Below are 24,291 nucleotides of genomic sequence, written 5' to 3' on the forward strand. Positions count from 1 at the left end.
TCTTGGATCTACAAATAAAACTTATGTGCAGAAACCACAATATCCAGAAACGGAGTTGTGTGTTTTTATAGCTATATGGCAATGCCATGCACATTCAGAATGGGGAGCAGCCCATAAATACTCTCAATACAGACAATGCTACAAATGCTAAATATAATCGTTACAAAGCTTTGGAAAGAAAACCTTATACTCATTTTTTCCATTTTATACTTCACATTATACAACATGTATGCCAAATGTAAAGTGAGTTTATTTTGAATAATCTGTGTACTCGGCATTGTTGCACAGGTGCTAACCACACAAAGATATGCATGCTGTTCCTAAATGTGTTTAAACTTTTGGCTAATGTGACTGTACACAGTACACGATACGGAATGTACTTGGCAGGCCCAAATTAATACACTGAGTAGAACATCAACTTTCAGTACAATTTTACAGAAAAGCAAAATTTTTGGCAGTGACACAACTTTTTTGTATTTAACCATTTTGAGATGCAACTTGTACTTGTACTTGAAACTCTTAACAACAGCTATTCTGTTTAATTTAATGTTGCTACAGGTATCAACTAACATTTTACTGCATAAACCCACACCATGCTATAATAGCAACTAACATATCTCTAATAGTAAGTGTCATTCTTGACATTTCTTCAAGTATTTTGTGAAATTCACCTATATTGTCAGTAGTTAAGATCCAATGTATGTTGAGACTACTTTTTGTGTATTTCTAGTCTTTTTTTAATTCTTAAAGAATCTTTTAATGCACTACATTTTACCCCTCCTCAATGATCCCACACAATCTAAAGGTTACTGTTTATGTTATTTGTAGTGAAGTCTCACTTTCTTTACAGAATGGCATTTATGACCCCCTGAGAAATTATTAACAATACTATATTCCCGTCCATATTGACATCCAATAGCATCACATGTTCCCAGGCCATGATTATGAACTTAGTTTATTGGACAGAATAGTTTGTAGTATATCAGTTGACATATATATCAGTTGATTTTACGGTACGTGGACCTTTGTACTATTTTCAGGAAATATTGTACATCATTACGAAATAAATAAATATCATGTGGCACTCTGCTGGGGAAAACCTTTGTAAGAAAAAGCATGTTTTTAATTATAATTCTTTATGGCTGCTGCAGTGCTGTGATCAGCAATTGCTCAATGAATACCTATAGCTATTGGATATCCATAAACACCAAAACAGAAGCATTCACCCATGTTTATTTTCCTCTTCAATTATTTAAAATGCCCAGCTAATCAAAACTCCTGTCAAGTGTAAAATACACACAATTATTTGTTTTCTGTGTGTAAAAAATGATAAAATGGTAACAATTATTGGTAGGTTAGTGATGTTTATGAGGAAAATTTGATGAGTAGTGGAATGTTAAGGACATTGGTTGAAACATATAAAGAAAGGCTCACTAATGTTAATGATGAAGTGTGAAGTGGGCAGCTGTCTGTCGCCATTTAAAAACTTGGTGCAGTAAGTAGATGTAAAAGAAGAACATGTGCCTTATGAGTCTGCCCGTTCCAAAACATGTTATTTATATCATTGTTCTGCAGAATGCTGAAACTAAGTTGTGCTTATTCCAAGTACCTAAAATACTGACTGAAGTGCAAAAATCCAATTGAATAGCCAGTGTTTTGAATTTCTTTCTATGGTAGAAAAGGTGAAGCCAAATTGTCACTGGAGATGAAACATGAGTGGCTCACGTTACATCGGCAATGAAATATCAATCCTTAAAATGGAAGCATTCAACATTACTACAGAAAATGGCGTTCAAGTAATCAATTTCAGCCTGAAAAACCATGTGAACTGTGTTTTGGTATAGGTAGGGGAAATTGCTTCAGGATTTTTTGCCTCACAGTAACTCAGTCAATTCCGAGGTCATAATTAAAGTGAGTCAAACAATTGAAAACGAAACATGACAAGCTAAGTAAAGGAATTTCTTTGTCTCATGAAAATGTCCATCCTTGTATGACTCAACAAATGCAAGATCTCACCACATTATACAGCTGCAAACAATTTGATCGTATGTGCAGCCCAACGTACAAAACATTTAGACAGTCGGTGTCACAACAGTGACAATGCTGTCAAAACTGCCATTCAGCAATGATTGCCAAATTAGGAGGCAGATTTTTATGTGAATGAAATTCAAAAGTTGGTTGTTCACCATGATAAGGGCAATACCATGAGAAATCAAATTGTTTGTCAAATTCAGGAGTGACTGGTCAGAATTACGGATCAAGGTGGAAGGACAGGAAAATTGCAGAAGCGAGTACACACTGACGTACATGCTAGAGATCAATGACAGTGAAAGATACAGGAAAGAGGATGCTGGAAAAATGATGCTGGAAAAAGAGCAGAGGAGAAAGAATGAAGATATTCTGGGAGGTGAAGAAGAAATGTAATTGACAAAGGGGCAATCCATGGTACTAAAGATGCTGCAACAGAAGAGGAAGAAGGAGGTGAGGACCTTAATATTTGTGGATATTATGTTGAAAATTAGATTAAGGTTAGACTTTCATGTGATAATAAAATTGTTTAAAAATGCACTTGTGTTTGTTTAATACAAAAATGGCACTCTCTGAGATTAAGTTCTGATAACACACAAATTGTACAATCTTTTGAAGTCAGGTCTTTTATGATGAGATTATTTTAAAGTTTAAAGTGATAAGATAATGGAAAAGATAATGGAAATAAGCTTAGGTGGAAAGGGTATTCAGACATGACAGTGAAGGCAGATGCAGAGGCTCTGTTGTCATTTTTCGGGGTGCACTCAACCTCGTGATGCCAATTGAGGAGCTACTCGACTGAATAATAGTGGCTCCAGTCAAAGAAAACCATCATAACAACCAGGAGAGCGGTGTGCTGACCACATGCCCCTCCTATCTGCATTCCGCATCCTCATCTGAGGATGACACGGCGGTCGGATGGTCCCCATGGGCCACTTGTGGCCTGATGACAGAGTGCTTTAAGGTAGTTAATTATTACCGAGTGGTACATTCAAATAGCAAACTACTGTTCTATGAGAAAATAAAGTACTGCAGGCTGGGCTGACAAATGCGGAAAATTTTGAAGGAACAGGAGCTAGCAAAAATGAAATCATTGTGATATGTGGGGAGGATAATGCAAACTGACTCCCTGCAAATGGTGCAAATCTGTGGATGACTGCTTCTGTTTTAACAGGATTTTGGGAAGGGTTCAGATGATTTTATCTGACTGCCACACACAGGTAGCATGGTCTATGATTGGGTAGAGACTCTGTTAATTACTGTTTATGTGTATGAAGGAACTGTGGCAATACTGTCACATTGTGTAGATACTTTCAAAATGGCCTAATATTTTACAACATATGCAGAACTATTTATTTAGTAGTAGAATGAAGTAGACAGTGGAAAAGAAGGCTGTTTTCTGTTTTTGAATGATTATTGATACCAGAAACATTAAAACTAATGCAAATCCTCAAATCAGTAACTTAATGCACATAATATATTTTTCAAAACCAAGACTAATCCTGCTAAAACTCTGGCATTGGGTATCCACTACTCAAATAGAAGCCAAAGAAGCATATTTTTTATGCACTCTGTTATTTCACTACCTAAAGAAGGAACCATAGAAGGAAGCAATCATATACTTTCCTCTTCTGGAATACACACTCAACTGTTAAAAATGAGGGGTAAGCCACAGTTTCCAACTAACGTGTTTTTGGAAAGCTGAGAGAGACGGTCACAGAACAATGTACATACCATTTCAGTTGCTAGGAACATACATTATTTAGGGTGCCAGCTTCCATACTATCACAGAGAGCAGTTATCTTTTTAAAAATGTGCCATGCTGCACAATTTTACAGTTACACAACCACAAGGATATATTCATTCCTTTTCTTACATGTCTCTCTCACTTGTCTACAGTATGTTTGTATTCATTAAGCCCTCATCCATTCTTTGTTCCTCCATCATTATTGTGTCAGAATTTATCACTGCATATAAGCATTATTTAAAAAATTACAGTTTATGACAATGTAAAGCTTTATTTTTCTGCCTTACATGCCCGTAATTTTCCCTCCTTTTCTCTGTTCTCACCCTGTATTTTATGCCATTTAACTGTCCCAATCTTTGGCATTCCTTTTAATCTTTTTAGAGTCAAAGTCATAAAAGTCAATTGCGCCACCATAACATTGTTCTGGCCGCAGGATCTGCTGTCCTTTCTCCAGAATATTTCTAAGGGAGCTGATGTACTGTATATTTAACAACTTGTCCCATCTGTTGAATGTAGTATCTTTTTCTTATTGTAGTAAACAACTGTAGCAGCAGTACCATTAAAAAACATTTTTGTTGGAATAGCGAAATACTATGTACCACACACTTACATTTAGTGATACTTATTCTGAAAGAATATTAAGGAAAATGAAAGTGTTATGTATAATAAACATGCAAAAGACAACCTTCAATATTTAATTGTAGCTGTGATGGGAAAACTTCGTCGCATTCCTAAACACTTATCTTGGTCGATGAATAATGAATTTACTTTGATCTGCAGGTCTGACTCAAGACCAGCTCGGGTTCGGAGCAATTGCTGATGCTGAGCTTCAGCTTCTTGTAATTTGCGGTGGAGTTGGTCTAAGCTTTCACCTAGTTCACCCACTTCTTGCACAAGCCTGAAATGGCCACATACTTAAATAAGAATTTCATTACAGTTAGTACATAAATTGTAGCAGAAATGGATATCAGTGTAATAACGACTTCAGCTTCCTTATGATTCTGAGTGCCAGGTACTAAGCAACTGTATTCAAAAAAGTAGTTTAAGAAAGAATTACCTCTGTTGGGCAGGGTCACGACAAAGTTCTCCATCTCTTCTGTGAGTGCGAGCTTCTAAGCGAGTATGAGCAACTTTCATGGGATTGCTCTTGTCCATTATAGCCTTACGCAACATATCCATGTGCTTTTCAACATCAAATATTTCTTGCTGTACCTGTAAATGTTATTAATAACAAACTGACAGTTATATTTATCATGATTTGTGTAGGTTTTAGGGCTACTGTGGAGATAATTAGCCTGAAAGGATGTGTCTCCTCTCTGGCTACCACAGAGAACAGACCTCAAAACAAAAGCATAATATAACAGGTGGTCTGGATATTGATCTGCTGGTCTTTTTACTACCCTTAAGCCTGAATGATTAACAACTTAGAAAAAAGTTAGTCTATCGTACTGAAGATGTGGCTCCAAGAAAATATTTACTAAAGCCAAGATGAACGTAATACAAATGTTCTTGACAAATATTGACATTTAACCAGCATTTTGTTATCATCACTGTGTACAGACTTCCACGTATTTTAATTTTTCTCACACAGATGTCACATTTTTTACTGTATTTGTGGCTCATTCATAACTTGAGTTTCTTACAGGTTTTACTGTTTGAAACATCTCAGTCTCCACATGGGACTGACAGCCTTTTACCTAATTCACAGATGCTACACAACAACTGAGGATATGCTATGACACACATTTACGAGTAATCTTTTTCAGCACATTGTATACTGCTATAATAACCCTGCATAGAGCTTACAAATGTGACACTTAAACTGAGTTGTTCTCACCACTAAAGAGAAAATATCTCTCATATGATGCAGGAGAATAATGTAGATGTAGTAATAGCTATGCAGAGACCTACTCTACAGACGATGCATATCTTTACAGCAGGGGAAAAATTATGTGACTATGCTATTGTTGGGAGAGGTAATAACAAGCAGTATGGAAGTGCTATATTTATCAAGCCACAACATACAGATTCCAAAGTAATTCATGAACACAGATCAGCAGATATATTTGCCCTAGTGGTTGAGCTTGCCCATGTTGCTATGATCAATATCTACAATCCCATGTATCAATCTGTAGGCTTTCAGTCAGCCTGTAGTGTATGTTAACAGAACTGGATCTGCACTCAGGAGCTGAATGGAAGTGAACAGTTTCCACTTCATCTAAAATGCTAAGCATCTAGGCACATTAAGTTTTTCTAACCTGTGTGCAGTTTCCTCATCAATATCCAGCAACGAAAGTACGACACAAAAGAAAGTTCTCAAGTCATTCTCAGACATCAACACAGACCAGTGACTATTCAGTATGGTATAAAAATTCCATTTGTTACCTCAGTCCTGCAGCCTTGTGATAACTTTCCACAAGCAGACTGAGACCAGTTTAAGAAGGGAGATTATGATACTGTCCAATGAATCTCTCCAATCCCAGTCAATGATCATAGGTTTGTGGATGCTCTAAAATCTAATGCCACATGGATTTTGATATCTGCATGTAGCTGGACAGGCATAATGATGAGATATTTTATACACACAATATCAGAAACCACACAGTGACAATAGGTGAAGCTACACTATGTGATCAAAAGTATCCGGACATCTAGCTGAAAATTACTTACAAGTTCATGGCACCCTCCATCGGTATTGCTGATAGTCAATATGGTGTTGGCCCACCCCTAGCCTTGATGACAGCTTCCACTCAGGCATATGTTCAAAGAGGTGCTGAAAGGTTTCTTGGGTACGGCAGCCCATTCTTGAAGGAGTGCTGCATTGAGGAGAGGCATTGATGTCGGTCAGTGAGGCCTGGCATGAAGTTGTCATTCCAAAACATCCCAAAGGTGTTCCATAGGATTCAGGTCAGGACTCTGTGCAGCCCAGTCCATTACAGGGATGTTATTGTCATGTAACCACTATGCCACAGATTGTGCATTATGAACAGGTGCTCGATCGTGTTGAAAGATGCAATTGCCATCCCAGAATTACTCTTCAACAGTGGGAATCAAGGGGGTGTTTTAAACATCAATGTATCCATGTGCTGTGATAATGCCATGCAAAACAACAAGGGGTGTAAGCCCCTCCATGAAAGACATGACCACACCATAACAACACCACGAATTTTAGGTGTTGGCACTACACACAGTGGCAGATGACGTTCACTGGGCATTCGCCATACCCACACCCTGCCATCGGATCACCACATTGTGTACCGTGATTTGTCACTCCATGCAACATTTTTCCACTGTTCAATCGTCCAATGTTTACGCTCCTTACACCAAGCGAGGTGTCGTTTGGTATTTAACAGTGTGATGTGTGGCTTATGAGCAGCTGCTCAACCATGAAATCCAAGTTTTCTCACCTCCCGCCTGTTGTAGTACCTTCAGTTGATCCTGATGCAGTTTGGAATTCCTGTGTGATGGTTTGGATGGATGTCTCTCTATTACACATTATGACCCTCTTCAACTGTCGGCAGTCTCTTTCAGTCAACGCATGAGGTTGGCCTGTGTGCTTCTGTGCTGTATGTGTCCCTTAATATTTCCACTTCACTATCACATTGGAAACAGCAGATCTAGGGATGTTTAGGAGTGTAGAAGTCTTGCGTGTAGATGTATGACACAAGTGACACCCAATCACCTGACCACGTTCGAAGTCCGTGAGTTCCACGGAGTGCCCCATTCTGCTCTCTCATGATGTCTAATACCTACTGAGATTGCTGATATGGAATACTTGGCAGTAGATGGCAGCAGGTGGCAGCACAATGCACCTAATATGAAAAATGTATGTTTTTGGAGGTGTCCAGATACTTTTGATCACATAGTGTATATTAAGGCCCTGAATCAAAACAGAAGACATAATGAATACAAGTCCACAGTCAGGCTGAATTAAATGCATTACAACTATACAGCCTGGAATTTTAAAAGGGAACTTAGTACATTTCCACGTACACCAAGAAGCAGCACACACATAAATGTAATGCAGTTACTGTCAGATAAATAAAAGTTTCAAAAGTGAAACTGGACAAGGCACATTAATGAACTGTAAAGAAATAAAATACATTCAAAGAGATTTTGTTTGAAATCTGTTGGATATTGACTACAATCAATCCTTTTAAAACATTATTAAGTACACATAGAATGAATGGAATTCTCATACACCATGTTGCCAGGTACACATATTATCAAAACTATTTATTTCATGATAATTACAAGACAGATCAAAAATAAAAAACAGCACACTACTACTGTAAAAGGTACCTACAAAGAAAAAAACATAATTGTTCCCAATATACCAGCATCTTCTTGAAATGCTAATTTGTAAACTCCAAAAGTTGCACTGCTCAGCAGCACCAGTGATGCTTAACCTTTGGCAGTGCCTTCGTAACAAAATACCTTGCAGCTTGGCATTACTGTTTGACTAGACACTGAACTTTTTTTGCATTCATGAACTCAAGGATACAGTGCTGCCTCACATCGATGTGTTATTTTTGTGCATGATGCACCATTGTAACTCAATACAATGGAACCTCCAATAGAACAGAGTGCAATTACTGATTTTTGACTGTGTTTAAAACACACTTCACACAGCAATCCTTGAAGGTATATTGCTTCTTACACAGCTGTTGATAGGGCTATGTATTCTGCTTGTGCAACTGACAAACTATTTCTTGCCATTTTGAATTCCATGAAATTTCTGTCCTGACTAACATAAAAATATACCAGCCATTCATTGGGATGTGATGCATAATTGGCACCGCAGAAGCCTTCAGTTTTGGTTGTTCCACTTTTTCAAAAAGTTAGTCCTGTATTCGCTGTGCCTTTGATGCATCTTATAATTAGTTTGACTGTTTCTCAGTGGATTTTTTCATAATTTGAGTTGAGTCTACTTTCATTCCCCAAAACAGACACAAAGTCCCGTCTTATGCCATGAGCATGACGGGTGACCCAAAGGTTGGCTGATAAGGAATGCACAAGTTATTTTTTATCTGTCAATTTTTCTTCACATTTTTGTTATCTTCAAAACAGGTTTTAGTGGATGTGCAATTGGATTCCAGTCTTCCACACCAAATTTCCTGAACATGTTTGCCAATGCTATTCATCTCTTGTTTCTATCTCATTTTAGTCTCATGTCAAGACACCAACTGAATTTGTTGAGATCTCTCCTATTAAATTGATTCATCAATTCTTTCTTCAATTTTTCATCCACTTACTACTTCTATTCAGAAGATGATCAAGTCATCTACATAAACGGCCAGAATGCACATATTTTGCTTCTTATTTCTATAGTAAATTCATTGATCATATTCTGACTTCTTTAGGTGCAGTTTACATAACATTACACCCAATTTGTGATATCAAACATGTAAAACCTATTTTAAACATTAAATTTAGTCTCCTTTCTCTTCTTCATGTAGCGTTTAGGTTGATGAATGAAAACCTTTTCATCAAGATCACCATATAGGAATGTTGTTCAAACGTTCATGTGTACCATGTCAAGATCAAATTCTGCTGCTAAATCTAACAGTGTGCGAAGTCAACACTGACAAATTACAGGTGAGAATATTTCATTAGAGTACACTCCTTGTATCTGGAAATAACCTTTTGTGACAAAACATTTAATTCCACCATCTGATATTTGCTTGACTTTGAATACTCATTTTGAATTTATTGCCCTTCTACTTGTTGGTAAATTGGTCAATGTCCATGTCTCGTTTTCAAGCAATGAATTACATCTGTAGTTTAAGGTTTCCTTCCATTTTTCATAATCACCATGATTCATTGGTTCTCTATATGAATTTGGCCCAGGAATATTAGTACAGCAAGCAAAATCGTAATAAAAATATTTGGGATTCAGTATTTTTTGACATGATGATTTTCTACTTTCTGAATGCACAGGTATTGTATCTGGTTGTTCAGTATCCCTGTCAACATTGCCATTCACAGTCTGCTCCGTGTCACTTTGTACTAATTCAAGATAAACTTCATTTCTATCAACATCAGCAGGTTGTGTTGGTTTCACTGCCTTTTCAACAATGTTATGTACTGCCGCCAGTTGAGTGTTGCTCCATACCATGATTGTCAATCAGAATACAGTTCTTAATGCTGTTCCTATAGTTTCATTTTCAATTTTCTATGAACTACACTTCATAGCACTTCACAATTGTCTTTAGTGAATCTGGATCAACTTCACAATATTCTTTAGAATTTTCACAATGTCCAACACCGATAAGTTATTTGTATTTGTCTTCTAACTTTGTTCATTTGTCTTTCTGTACATGCACAAATGCTTGACACCCAAAGATTAGTAAGTGGCTCAGATTTATTCAAGGACTGCTCCATAGTTCTTCACGAGTAACATTTTAACAATTGCTGTTGGAGATCAATTCTAGAGATAAATTGCTGTGTTAATGGCTTCAGAAAAAAACTGTTTTCATAGTCCTGGAACTGTCAATGTTGATCCTGCCTTTTCAGTGATGGTCCGATACAAGATCCACAACTCCATTTTGTTCTGGTGTGTAAAGAATTGTCATTTCAAGTCAAATTTCATTTACCATTAGGAATGACTTCATATGCTGGCTGACAAATTCTTTTCCACTATCTTAATTTTAGACCATTTTCATTTTCTACTCATGCTTTCAACTGAAGAAAGTATCACAGATTTTTTGTTGATTTTAGCATGTGACTGAATGACTTTCTTGACATATCATCAGCAACAGTGAGAAGAAACTGTGCTCCTTCCCACAAAGACATGCTCGTTAGTCCACAAACACTGGAATGTACTGTGTCGAGAGATATTCTTCTCTTATATTTGATGTTTTAGGAAAAGATTGACAAGACTGTCTTTCTTTTATACAAGAAATACATGGATCTAAACTGATGTTCAGAGATGATAATATCACTTTTGTCATATATACCACACTGTACATCATTGAACAATATGCACAATCCATATCTTGTCATTTAATTAAGTGACAGCAAGTTGTTCCCAGACCTAGAACATATGCAACATCATTAATAGTTGTCTGGTTATTCCTGTTATCGGCAGTAACTTCTATATGAACGTATAGAATTTGAAGATTTATTTAGTTCCTTCTTAGATCTACACTCATTCACCTTACAACCAATTTTCTGACATTTACAACATTTAAACAAATATGAATAGCAACTGAAGTTTGACTTCTGGTGTTTATGTTTTGCTTACTTGCTGCTAACACTGGATCTGTAGCTTCATTTGCCGAAGCAATATGACATTTCTTTGATTTTTAGAATAACTACTGACTTATTAAATCACTAGTAATATTAACACCTGACTCCTCACTCACCATAATCACAGGTTCGAAATCTGCTGGAAGTGCACTTCATATGATTTCGGCTACCAAATCATCATTCATTTTCTCAACAATGCTCCAAATTTGTTGAGCAAGTGGCATCATTTATGACAAACATGCTTCCATATTTTTCTCAGAAGCCAATCATACATTTATAAAGCACTGTAGCAGCCCAATTTGACTAGATGAACTCTTATTTTTGAATGTATATTGTAAATTTTGCTGTGCTCCTTAATGTTTTGAACATCCAGATGAATTTAAACTTAAATTTATTTTTGATAATACTTTCTGTACCTACTTTGGGTCTTCACCAGTGCCAGCAATTTTTTCTCACAGTCCCTCATGTTTTAGGTACAATTTACATCATAAATTTCCATTTGTTGTAGTTAGACATTACAGCCATTTATAAACGTAAACAGTGGTTCTCCACCCAAAGCCATCTTAGTTACATTCAGTTAGTTCAGCAAATAAATCTTCAATTTTCTTAACAAAAGTATGATATCACTTTGTTGAATGCACATGATATACAGTAACTCTCAATTTATGCCGTATGGATACTAACAATATTGATTTATTGGTTTCTGAACATATGATACTTTATGGGTGTGGAAACTTCATTAATCTCTTCCTGCACCCATAACCTATTTGATATTGACTCCAATTAGTCCTTCAAAAGATTATAAAGTTTACTTAGTAATGAATCAAACTGACATACACCATATTGCCTGTAACACATATTATCAAAAATATTTCTTCCATGATAATTACTCGACAGATAAAAAATGAGAAATAATAATCTACTACTATACAAGGTGTCTACAAAGAAAAAAGTTCATACCACTTGGATTTCAATGTCTATATGTACCTGGACAGACACAATAATGTCACAAATTGCACGCACAATATCAGCAGTAATACATAATAAATGATGATCTATTGAAGGCTCTCAATTAAAACAGAAGACATGATTAACATAAATCCATAGCTGGACTGAATTAGATGCATTCCAGCTGTAAAGCCAGGAACTTTAAAAGGAAACTTGGTACAGTTCCACATATACCAAGAAGCAAGACAAATGTAAATGCTAATGCAGTTAATGCCAGATAAATAAAAGTTTCACAAGTACATGTTCACAGCATGTTAATAAAATGTGAAGAAATCACTACATGCAAAGAGATTTTGTTTGAATTTTACCCTCACTATGCATTTGATTTCAACATACACAAACTCAAATTCCCTCTGAGCACTCTGAAGTTTAATAAAGGAGAGTATTTGAGTTTCCTTAAAGCACAGACATCTGGATGAAATAACACATACTTCTTCAATGAAATATTGAGAACTGGAAAACTACCCAAGATGTATGATAAAGCTACAGTAATTGGAGTTTTGAAATCAGGCAAAGGAGGAAATGAGGTGGATAAGTACTTATCTATCTCTCTACTCAACATGACATCTTAATTACTGGAAAGGCCAATTTTCAATTGTATATAAGAGGCCACTGAAAAAATAATACCAGACTACTTGTACATCTACAACTATACTATTCAAGCCACCATAAGGTGCATGGCGGAGGACACTGTGCACCACTATCAGTCATTTTTTGTTTCACTCGTAAATGGAGTGAGAGAAAAACAACTTTCTATATACCTCCATTCAAGCCCTAATTTCTCTTCTCTTGTCTTGTCTTCATAATCCTTATGCAAAATGTACGTTGGTGCAGCAGAACCAACCTGCAGTCAGCTGCAAATGCCAGTTCTCTAAATTTTCTCAATAGCATATCATGAAAAGAATGCTGTCTTCCCTTCGTGTATTCACATTTGAGTTCACAAAACATTTGAGTTCTGTAATACTCACGTATAGATCAAAACTACCGTTAACAAATTTAGCAGCACTGCTCCAAATGGTTTCAATGTCTTCCTTTAATCTAAGCTGGTGGGAATTCCAAACACTCAAGCAGTACTCAAAAATGGTTTGTGCTGGTGCTTTGTTTACAAATGAGGTACATTTCCCTAAAATTCTCTCCAGCTGACTTTCACCTTCCCTAATACTGACCTTACATGCTTGTTCCATTTCACATAGCTTGACGACTAGATTTTTAATCAATGTGACTGAGTGAAGCAGCACACCACTAATACTGTACTCAAACAATACATGATTGTTTTTCCTAAGCATCTGCATTAACTTAATTATTCTACATTTAGAGCAGGCTACAATTCATCAAAATAAACAGAAATTCTGTCTAAGTCATCCTGTATTTCCTACAATCACTCAACAAAGATACCTTCCTGTACACAACTGCGCCATAAGCAAATAGCTGCACATTTCTGTTCACTTTGTCTGTCAGATCATTTATGTATGTAGACAACACGATGGTCCCTTAACACTTTCCTGTGACAATCCTGATGATACCTTTGTCTCTAATGAACACTTACCATCCAGGACAACATACTGAGTTCTATCACTTATTATGTGTTTGAGTCATTCACATCTCAGGGAACATATTCCATATGTTCGTAACTTCATTAACAGTCTGTGGTGGGGTACCATGTCAAATGCTTTCTGGTAATCTAATAATGTGGAATCCACGTGTTGTCCTTTACCCGTGGTTTGCAGGATATCATATGATAAAAGGGCAAGATGAGTTTGGCTGGTTTGTTGATTTGGGGGATGGGACCAAACAGCAAGGTCATTGGTCCTATCAGATGAGGGAAGGATGGGGAAGGAAATCTGTCATGCCCTTTGAAAGGAACCATCCCAGCATTGCCTGATCACAGAAAACCTAAATCAGGATGACTGGATATGGATTTGAACCATCGTCCTCCCAAATGCAGGTCCAGTGTGGTAACCATTGTGCTACCTTGCTCAGTTGGAGGTGACTTTCACACAATGGATGCTTTTTAAATCTGTGATGATTTGTGGATAGAAGCTTTTCAGTCTCAATGAAATTTATTATATCTGAACTTAGAATGTGCTCGCGAATTCAGCAACAAACGATTGTTGAGGATATTGGTCTGTAATTTTGCGGGTCCATTCTTTCACCCTTCTTATATGCAGGAGTCACCTGCACTTTTGTCAAATCATTTGGAAGTTAGCATTGGTTCAGAGATTCGTGATAAATGCAAGCTAAGTAAGGGGCCAATGCCGAGAGTACACTCTGTTAACAATGAACTGAGATTCCATCTCGATTTATTTGTGTTCATCTCTTTTGGTTGCTTTTCAATACCAGGGATGCCTATTTCTATGTCCTCCATAAGGGGACCTGTGCAGTGGTCAAGCAATAGTATGTCTGCATGATACTCCTGAGTGAATGACTTTTTACAAGTGAAATTTAAAACTTTTGCTTTCCTTTTGCTTTCTTCTGTTGGTACACCAGGCTGTTTGATGAGTGAGTGGATAGAAGCCTTCAACCTGTTCAGTTACTTTACATAGGATCAGAAGTTTCTTGGATTATCAGCGAGATTTTTTGCTGAGGTATAACACTGGAAGTTGTATGCTTCTCACATCATTCTACCTACTCACGCCTGTTGATATTTTTGGTTCTTTTTTGAACAGACTCAACACTCTCTACTTCCACACCATTTTCCAAATTTTGTTATAAAACCTTGGTGGGTCTTTTCAGTTCTTCATCCACTTATTTGGCTCCCTGAAGCACCATTTACATTCATTTTTAACTCTGCATGCAATTTCTTTACCTCCATTCATTGTATAAATAGGACGCTAACAACTGTTTATCTGATCTTTCCAGGATAACAATTCTACTAACCTTCTGGATGGATTTATTATCTCAAGTATCCATTGTTACCATGATGATCTCATGATCATTAATCCCTGTCTCTATACTGACACTGTCAGTATAAAGACCTATCAGGGCTGGTTGTTGTTACCAGGTCTAAAATTTTTCCATTGTGTATGGGCTGTCTAAGTAGCTGGTCAAGACAGTTTTCGGACACATGTTCAGAACTGCTTTTCAAGACTGTCTGTTCATTACCATCTTCAAAGAATCATAGACACCTAGACTATATTCGGTAGGTTAAAGTAACCTCTAACTGATATGGAATGACCAGAGTCCTTCCAGGCTACTTAGTGTAGACTTTTTTGAATGATATCACAACTGCTATAGTGGAAATGGCTGGCTGGTAAAATAATGTAATGATTAACCAACATCAACTAAGCCAGTTACTCACATGCAGATAACTCTGCAGTCATTTTCAATTTTGACCTCAATAGACACAATATTTTTGTCGTCTGCAATGGAGAGTCCCCTTCCAATTGAGTCCTACCTGTCTTTTTCAAATATATTTCATGCAATGTTAAATATTTTGAAGTTTTTAGTTCGGGTTTAATCCAGCTCTTGGTTCCCAGTACAATCTGAGCGTGACAACTTTCCTGCAGGGCGATAAATTGAGGAACTTTGTTACCAATGCTTAAGAAATTTACTGTTACAATTTTGTTATTTGTAGTGCCTTTACTTTAAACATGATAAACAGCTAATAAGATGGTACCTAACAACATGGATATTTTTCTGTAAAGAGGGCACAGGCTCACAAGCTACTTTCATTTGCTAGACAACAGCAGAAAATCACATCCACGATATTACCTATGGAGTAGTAGTGGAAATGAAAAAGACAGAGTGCTGAACAATTTGTACATGCAAGCAGCATAATAATACAGTAGTAAGGGCAAAACTGAAGCCATTTCTATAGGTAGATAAGACACCATGATACAGTCAGGATTGCAAGTAATTTACTGTAAAATAACACTCACTAACATGACTGAAACAACAGTGCTAGACAACTGAAACAACACAACTGGCTATTGTCTACCTAATGCTCAGACTAATGTGTACCTAGAGTAACTGAACTCTTTTGGTCCAGTTGACAGAGTACCAATACAATGAATGTGCTCGTGTAAGAAATGAAATGTTTTTCAATTTCCCATATGGATAAGATTTCGAATCTCAGAAAGTTATGTGTTTCTGGACCTACGATTATAGGAAATTTTTTTAGTACTACCTCTTCTCAAAATACACAATGTTTTCTTTAAAAAACATGTGCATAAGTCAAACTACTAACATACTTTGACATAAATGCATACTTTTACTATGCTTTGGTCACTGAGTTATTTTGACTATTTTTAAGACAAATTAGTAAATAATGATGATGGTTTAAGGCTGTTCAACAGAAAATTACCTTGTGTAAATGCATTTGTAATTTATTCTTTGCTTCCAGTATTTCTGATGACCTGTTTGCCAATGAATTATTTGTAGCATTCCATGAATTCCAGATTTCATTTGCACAGGCATTTATAAGATTATCACTGTCAGAACGAGACTGTGAAGACTTAAAACGCTCATTTTGTGATCGTTGGATTATGCGATTACTATTCTCAGCCCATGTTTCTGGAACAGTCACCCTGAAATATGAATAACTCATGCATCACAGAAAAATAAATACAAATATGTTTAACACACATAAATAAGTTGGCTTACCCAGAATTACATACAAGGGCAGTGGCCTCTAACACAGTTGACAGGAACACACAAATTAGGACCTATACAATAGATGGAAACAAGAGAGATGAAGACAAGGGGAAAGGTGTCAGCAGTGTTGTGGGATCATGAATTATAGACTATTAAACAAAAGACCTTTTTTTTAAAAAAAAAAAAAAAAGAATGATAGAACATGGGGTTAAATGACACAACAAAATAGACAAAAGTAAATCTGGATGGTCAGACAGTGTTTGAATCCCACTCTTCTTACATATGAGCCCAGTGCAGTAAATAATGCACTACCTTACTACTTTCTTAAGTTAGAGATGGCAAAAAAGGCAAACACAAAAAGGGAAAAAAGTTGGAAAACTGAGTCACAAAAATGGGTGGAATAAGAAAGGCATGAAGGTACGCTGGAGGATAAGGACTGACAGACTGGACAGAAAATGACAGAGTATGAAAGGAAAGCTAAAGCAGGTTGAGATACAGCATGGTATCAGCATGAATGGTTGTGATCAAAGGCAGGTTCCCATCCCCACAAAAAAAAGGAAAGTGGTCCTAAGTAAAAGGATATAAAATGATGTGTATTTGGTTACAAGCATTCAAGTCTTACGAACTGCCAGAACCCTTATGAATGGGTAGCGGTCACAGCAGATGTGGCTTGTAGTTAAAGGCTCTGAGACAAAGACACCTCAAAATATATTTCTCTGTAATGTATTACAGAATTTAAATTATGAGGACATATTTCAAATATTTCCCACATGAATAACAGCAATCAAAATTTCCGGAATTGATATTGAGCAATGTTTTTCAAACAGGAGCAGCTAGTCTTAAGGCTGCACCTTGATATGATGGTTAGATATATGTAGTAGGGTCTTGGGGGCATTTCTTCTACAGAGTACAGCTCTTATGAGCCTCCTGAAAGCTCAACTAGCAGAGCCTAAGAGTGTCCCACTAATTTTCACATTATTTTCAAGTTCTGTTGTTTACATAAAAAGGGAATGAACAGAGCAGCTGAAACTTCACCACCAGAGCCATGTCTCTGTATATCTCTATGTTTTCATGTGTTATTAACTGTTGTTAAGTATCAATGTTTCTATAGCGTTTTAGACAGATTTTTTTCTGGAACTGGCAATTCTATTCACTGTGGGAATAATTTTGTAGCTATCTTGCCAGAGTACACCAGAATATTGTAACATAAGTATCACCGCCTAGTGAGAGTTTCACAAATGAACAGAGGAAACACCTGCATGAAAAATGTCCCGTTACCATTATTAGCAAGTTCCTTTTTGTGAGAGCATTGTGCCCGAGTTCTAATGAGATTTACTTTCTTGCAAATAACTGCAGCTTACTGTGAATCTGAAAACAGCACAATATGAGTTCAGTGTGCAATTTATTAAGCAAAAAATTGGAACATGAGCTTGAAAACAAACTATTTAACTGTCCAAAATTTAATGAAATGCAGTGCAGAATGGCAGACAAGATTATTTCATCTAAAAACAAAGGAATGAAGGTAAGTAAAACAATCATTGTTAGGTGATAAGAAGCAGTTCATTTGTTGTAGCTAACTATTTAGGCTACTAAATGAAGGACTTAAAATGAGTGGAAATGTGTTTTTTCCAAATGAAGCCACATTTACCAACATTTTAGCACAATGAAACTGTTGTGACAGTGCCACGAGATTTAAAAGTGCCGCTACGTCAGTACACAAACACGGCGATAGAGGCGCTCCGCAGCTCGGCTGAGCGCGGGAGCGCCACCTGGCTATGAACGGCGCCGGCCGCATGTCACGGCACGGCAGTTGAGTGACAGCTACGGAGTTGGTAGCATGAAACCCACTATTGTTTCTACGTTTGTATATCCACGCAAGTTATTAGTGAATTAAAAGTTATAACACTTTTTGGCGACGAGGTCGGATATTTTTTTTCCAGCGTTGGTGTATTGCGCGTTCGCGTCTGGGCAGACATGGAACAGCTTATGCAAGCGTTCATTGAACAACAAACCCAGCTGACGGCTGCTATTCAGGCGTTGTCGACGTTGCTTACTCATCGTCTGTCGTCCTCTTCTCCGCCTCCGTTCCCTCCTTACGACGAGGCCGCTGAAGACTGGGAGGATTATGAGAAGCGTTTGCGGCAACACTTCTTAGCTTTCAGTGTTGTCGATGCTCCGATGTGTAAGTCGTTATTTCTATCTTGGATTTCCCCACGGATCTATCAGCTGCTATCTCAGTTAGCACCTCTGCGGGAACCTGCCTCTCTGTCCTTCCAGGAAATGTGTGACTTATTGTCTAACTATTACCGCAAAAACACCCACGTCATTGCCGCCCGCGTGGCGTTCTACCGGTGTCGTAAACAGCCCCATCAATCTTACCGGGCTTGGGCGGCGGAACTACACGGTCTGAGTAGAAAATGTCAAGTTTGTCACGGACACTCTTCATGAGTCTTATGCTGATTCAATGGTTAGGGATGCTATTCTACGGCTTGCTCCTGATAAAGAAGTTTGGCAACGTGCCCTACAACTGCAAAACCCGTCGTTGTCGGAAGTTCTAAGCATCGCTCAATCCTTTGAAGTGTCTCACGCTGCTGGCGCGCAAATAGACACGTGGTGTGATGTGGGCGCTGTACAGTCAACTTTTGACACGGAAAATTTGCCTGTTTCCCAGGAGAACAATGATGTGGTGGCGGTTCACTCGCGTAAACAACATCGCATTGGGCCGCAACGCTCGCAGCGAAAACAGCAACCGCAGAAACAGGTTCGTTCCGCCCTTCCTTCTTGTCCACGTTGTTTCGTACAGCATGACAGGGCCGCGTGTCCAAAACGTTGGGCCACGTGTAATTCATGTAGGAAAAAAGGCCACATTGCTTCTGTGTGTCAGTCCCCTCATGTTCCTGTCGACGAGGACGAGGCATCGGACAAGGATGTTAACTGTGTGCTTTCTCAAACAAATAAGTTGTTGGTTACTGTTCGTGTTCTGCATAAAGACATTCGCATGCAAGTGGATACTGGCTCTGCAGTAACTCTCATTAATTCTCGCACATATTTGGAGTTGGGCTCCCCTCCCTTGTCTCCAGTTATGCGAAATCTGAGAACTTATAATAAACAGAAAATTCCTATCGTTGGCCAGTTTGTTGCTTCCACTGCCTACAAGTCTGTTGTTCGGCCCCTCACGTTTTAAGTGGTGGATCATCCGGGCACTGAAAATCTGTTCGGTTATGATGCTTTCCAGTTGTTTGGGTTCTCCATTGATGATGATGTGCACCTCATATCTGCGGGTTTTCCATATCAACAGCTGGATGGATTGTGTTCTGAATTCTCGTCCGTGTTCTCTGCTGGTCTGGGTCGTGCCAAGGATTTTGAAGCCCACGTTACTCTTAAACCTACAGGTCGCCCTAAGTTTTTCCGGGCACGCCCTATTCCGATGGCGTTGCGTGCACCTGTCAAGGCTGAGATAGACAGGTTAACAGCTTCAGGGATTCTCCTTCCTGTTACCTCCAGCGAATGGGCATCGCCAATCGTGATGGTTTCTAAAACCAACAGGAGTCTGCGATTGTGTGGCGATTTTAAAGCCACTGTCAACGCTCAGAGTCTCATTGACACTTATCCTCTTCCCCGTCCTGAGGAGTTATTTACCAAGCTCGCTGGGGGCCAGTTCTTTTCCAAACTTGACTTATCGGAGGCGTACCATCAGTTGCCATTGGATGCGTCTTCCAAGGAATTTCTCGTCATCAACACTCCTTGTGGGTTGTATCAGTACCAGCGGTTACCATTTGGTGTCGCTAGCGCGCCGGCCATTTTTCAGCGGTTTTTGAAACAGCTCACGGCTTCCGTTCCTGGCTGCATCAACTACCTGGATGACATTGTTGTCACGGGGGCCTCCACTGAGGAGCACCTTCGCAATTTGCGTTCATTATTTCGGGTTCTGCATTCGGCTGGGTTGAAGTGCAGTCTGGACAAGTCACAGTTCTTCCAACCCTCCATTGTGTATCTTGGTTTCCACTTGTCCCGTGAAGGTATACGTCCTCTACGTCAGCACGTTGCGGCCATCACCGCTCTCCCCCAGCTGTCTACGGACAAAGAACTTCAGGCGTTTCTAGGCAAGATTGCTTATTATCAAAAATTCATTCCATCCGCGGCGGCGGTGGCTCATCCTCTGCATCAGCTGTTACGCAAAACATACCTTTCTGTTGGTCCGACGAGTGTGAGCAGGCTTTTGTTCGCCTGAAGGCTCATTTGCAGTCGGCGCCTTGTCTTGCCACCTTCCGTCCGGGTCATCACTTGGTTCTGGTGACTGACGCGTCACAGTATGGCCTAGGGGCTGTTCTCGCCCATCGGTATGAGGATGGGTCGGAACGACCCATCGCCTATGCTTCAAAGACCCTCAACGATGCCCAACGGCGTTACTCTCAAATCGAAAAGGAGGCGCTCGCTATCATTTATGCTCTAAAAAAGTTCAGCGTTTTTTTGTATGGTTCTAAGTTGCACCTCATCACCGACCACAAGCCGCTGGTCTCTCTGTTCAGCCCTTCGGCGTCGCTTCCGGATAAGGCGGCTCACCGCCTGCAACGTTGGGCCTTATACTTGTCTCGTTTTCACTATGAGATTCACTATCGCCCCACGGCCCAGCACGCCAACGCTGACGCGTTGTCGCGTTTGCCAATGGGCCCCGACCCGGTTTTCGATCGAGATGAACTACTCTGTTTCCACATTGATGAGGAAGAACGTCGTGCGGTCGAGGGTTTTCCGCTTACAGGTTCGTAGGTTGCGTCGGCTACTGCGAGGGACCCGGTCCTGTGTCAGGTGATCGGTTTTGTTCAACGGGGTTGGCCGGACAGGACCAAGGGCCGGGCATCAGATCCCCTTCGCAACTACCATGCCTTGCGCCTTCGTCTGTCTGTTCGTGAGGGTGTTGTTCTTCTGGCCACGGATGGCGCATCTCCACGGGTCGTGGTACCAGCTTCTCTTCGCAAAGATGTTCTCAAACTATTGCATGAAGGCCATTGGGGGATTTCTCGGACTAAGTCCCTGGCCCGCAGGCATGTTTATTGGCCCGGTATCGATTCAGACATCTCCCACATGGTCGCTGCGTGTGGTCAGTGTGCTCAACAACTGCCTGCACCCCGTACAATGCCCTCTCCGTGGCCTGATCCGGCGCAGCCATGGGAATGGGTGCACGCTGACTCTGCCGGCCCCTTCCTCGGCACTTATTGGCTACTGCTGATTGACGCCTTCTCGAAGTTTCCGTTTGTGGTTCGATGTCCGTCGCCCACCACTGCGGCGACGACGCTGGCTTTGTCCAAAATTTTTGCGCTAGAAGGTCTTCCCTCCACGATTGTCACGGACAATGGCCCTCAGTTCTCTCCGCAGGCCTTCCATGATTTTTGTACTGGACAAGGGATTCATCATGTTACAGCACCGCCCTTCCATCCCCAATCGAATGGGGAGGTCGAGCGCCTTGTCCGCACTTTCAAAAGCCAGATGAAAAAATTCCTTACTGATTTTTCTACCGATGACACTCTGTTGCAATTTCTGAGTTCTTATCGCTTCACGCCTCTGGGTGATCGCAGCCCTGCTGAACTCTTGCATGGCCGCCAACCGCGCACTCTACTGCAACTGCTTCACCCTGTCAGGCCTAGTACTGTGTCCCCTTGTGCGGGAAAATACTCGGTGGGCGCCGACATGTGGGCACGAGGGTATGGATCTCGCCCTAAATGGATTCCAGGGGTGGTCAAGGCTCTTCGCAGCCGCCGGCTTTGTGAAATACGTACGGACGACGGCACGGTTGTTCGTCATTACGACCAGATGCGCCCACGAGTGGTGGCCACGCCGGTGCCACTGCCCCTTCTTTTGCCTCCACCAGCCCGAGAAGCCAGTCCTGTCACTGCTGCCGATCTCCCGTGCATGTCGCTGCAGCCAAAGTCGCTGCCGCTTCCAAGTACGCCGGAACCAGCCCCAGTCGCGACGCCGTCTTCTCTGGGACCCATCTCGCTGGAGCACACCCCCAGGTCCACGACACCTATGGATGCTGCTCCGGAGTTTTCACCCATCATCTCGTCCAGGAGGCACGTTCCTCGCACAGGCTTCCGTCCTGGATATTTTCGACCATATTCTCGTGTTTCTCCGCGGGATCTTCTCGGGGTCTCCCAAGAGGCCATGGATGTCTCCGCACTGTCCGTGTCTCCAAGGAAGTGAGTGTGTTTTTTTTTCAAGGAGGGAAAAGTGTTGTGACAGTGCCACGAGATTTAAAAGTGCCGCTACATCAGTACACAAACATGGCGATAGAGGCGCTCCGCAGCTCGGCTGAGCGCGGGAGCGCCACCTGGCTATGAACGGCGCCGGCCGCATGTCACGGCATGGCAGTTGAGTGGCAGCTACGGAGTTGGTAGCATGAAACCCACTATTGTTTCTACGTTTGTATATCCACGCAAGTTATTAGTGAATTAAAAGTTATAACAGAAACAACTAAACATGACTCATTCTGGAGGGACATTTAATGTGGTGTATCACTTAAATTTCAGGGTGTCCGTAATTAAAGTTCCTGTTTCAAAATGCTCAAGAAAGAGAACCACTTCCCAGAATAACCAAATCAATGGCATTGCAGCAGCCACTTCACTTGCTGTGCAATGTGCAGAGGAGCATCATCTTGATAACAATGATCCTATCCACACATCCACACTGTTGTAGGGTTGGAATGGCATTGGATGTTGGTGCACAAAGACTCTCATAGTCAAATCTGAACAGCATACTACTGATGCAGGGGGAAACTTCATGGAATAAAAAAAATTAACAAAAAATTTGCCACTAAATGACATTGTACGCTTTTTAAAATAAAGGGGTTCAGTACAAACAGCAAATGAACTGGAATACAATGGCTATGGTTTTGCTGTAGAATGTCCTATGTCCACATGCATGCCAGCTAGAAATTCCAGACTGAATGTTTGTCTTGCTGGTAGTTCAGCAGGAAGCAATCCTGAACACGGGTGATTTTGTATGGATAGCAATACAGGATGTTTCATTGGATTTTACGGACCATGTTCACAGGCATGTCCAGTGCTCAGGTAATTCCCCATGCACTGCATGTTTGTGCATCACCACTAGACTCCTCCTGCAATGCTATGGCCTAATCTTTGACAGACTGTTGTGACTCGCCGATCATTTAAAGCGCCGCCGCGCAATTACGTGCATCCTCTATGTGCGGCGCTGTCTGCCAGCTATGCAGCAGCTGCGCCACCTAAGCGGCCAGCCGAGCAGCGGCCGCTAGACTGGGACTCAGTGCTCATTCGAATGCTAACGTGTACACATGTCTTGCTCGTCAACTTACTCTGTGACTTATATGTGTTGTGTCATTCTGAAATATATGTGTTAAACCTGACGTTATAACACAGATGTTGACTTTCTTCACTCTGCCACATTTCACTTCAAAAGCCCGTCTTTTTGAATTTTGTTATCATTTTCTCCAGACCCTTAGCAGACATTGGACAATGCCTTTTTTCATCCCTTTGAGTTTCCGGAACTTCTGATGGGCTACTAGTGCACAGTCACCATTTCCATTAAAGAACTTTACCAGCAGTGTTCAATCCTTCATGGAGATAGTCATGTTGGGTGTCTCAGACGCAAACTGAGGAACAACCATCTACCACACATCTGTTGGTGTGCAT

General features: G+C 40.1%; 1 protein-coding gene across 1 annotated transcript in view; it reads right to left on the reverse strand.

The window, feature by feature from the left end:
- Window positions 1-4,462: 4,462 nt before the first annotated feature.
- The window catches only part of LOC126176511 (tektin-3-like), a 124,500-nt gene continuing 104,671 nt past the window's right edge, over window positions 4,463-24,291 (reverse strand). Inside the window, exons 6-8 of the mRNA XM_049923667.1 lie at window positions 16,338-16,560; window positions 4,833-4,987; window positions 4,463-4,673 (exon numbers count right to left, since the gene is read on the reverse strand). Of these exons, the coding sequence (XP_049779624.1) occupies window positions 4,463-4,673; window positions 4,833-4,987; window positions 16,338-16,560 (589 nt within the window). The remainder of the gene's footprint in view (window positions 4,674-4,832; window positions 4,988-16,337; window positions 16,561-24,291) is intronic.

The sequence above is a fragment of the Schistocerca cancellata genome, chromosome 3 (assembly GCF_023864275.1).
Source record: "Schistocerca cancellata isolate TAMUIC-IGC-003103 chromosome 3, iqSchCanc2.1, whole genome shotgun sequence".
In the NCBI taxonomy this organism is placed as follows: domain Eukaryota; kingdom Metazoa; phylum Arthropoda; class Insecta; order Orthoptera; family Acrididae; genus Schistocerca; species Schistocerca cancellata.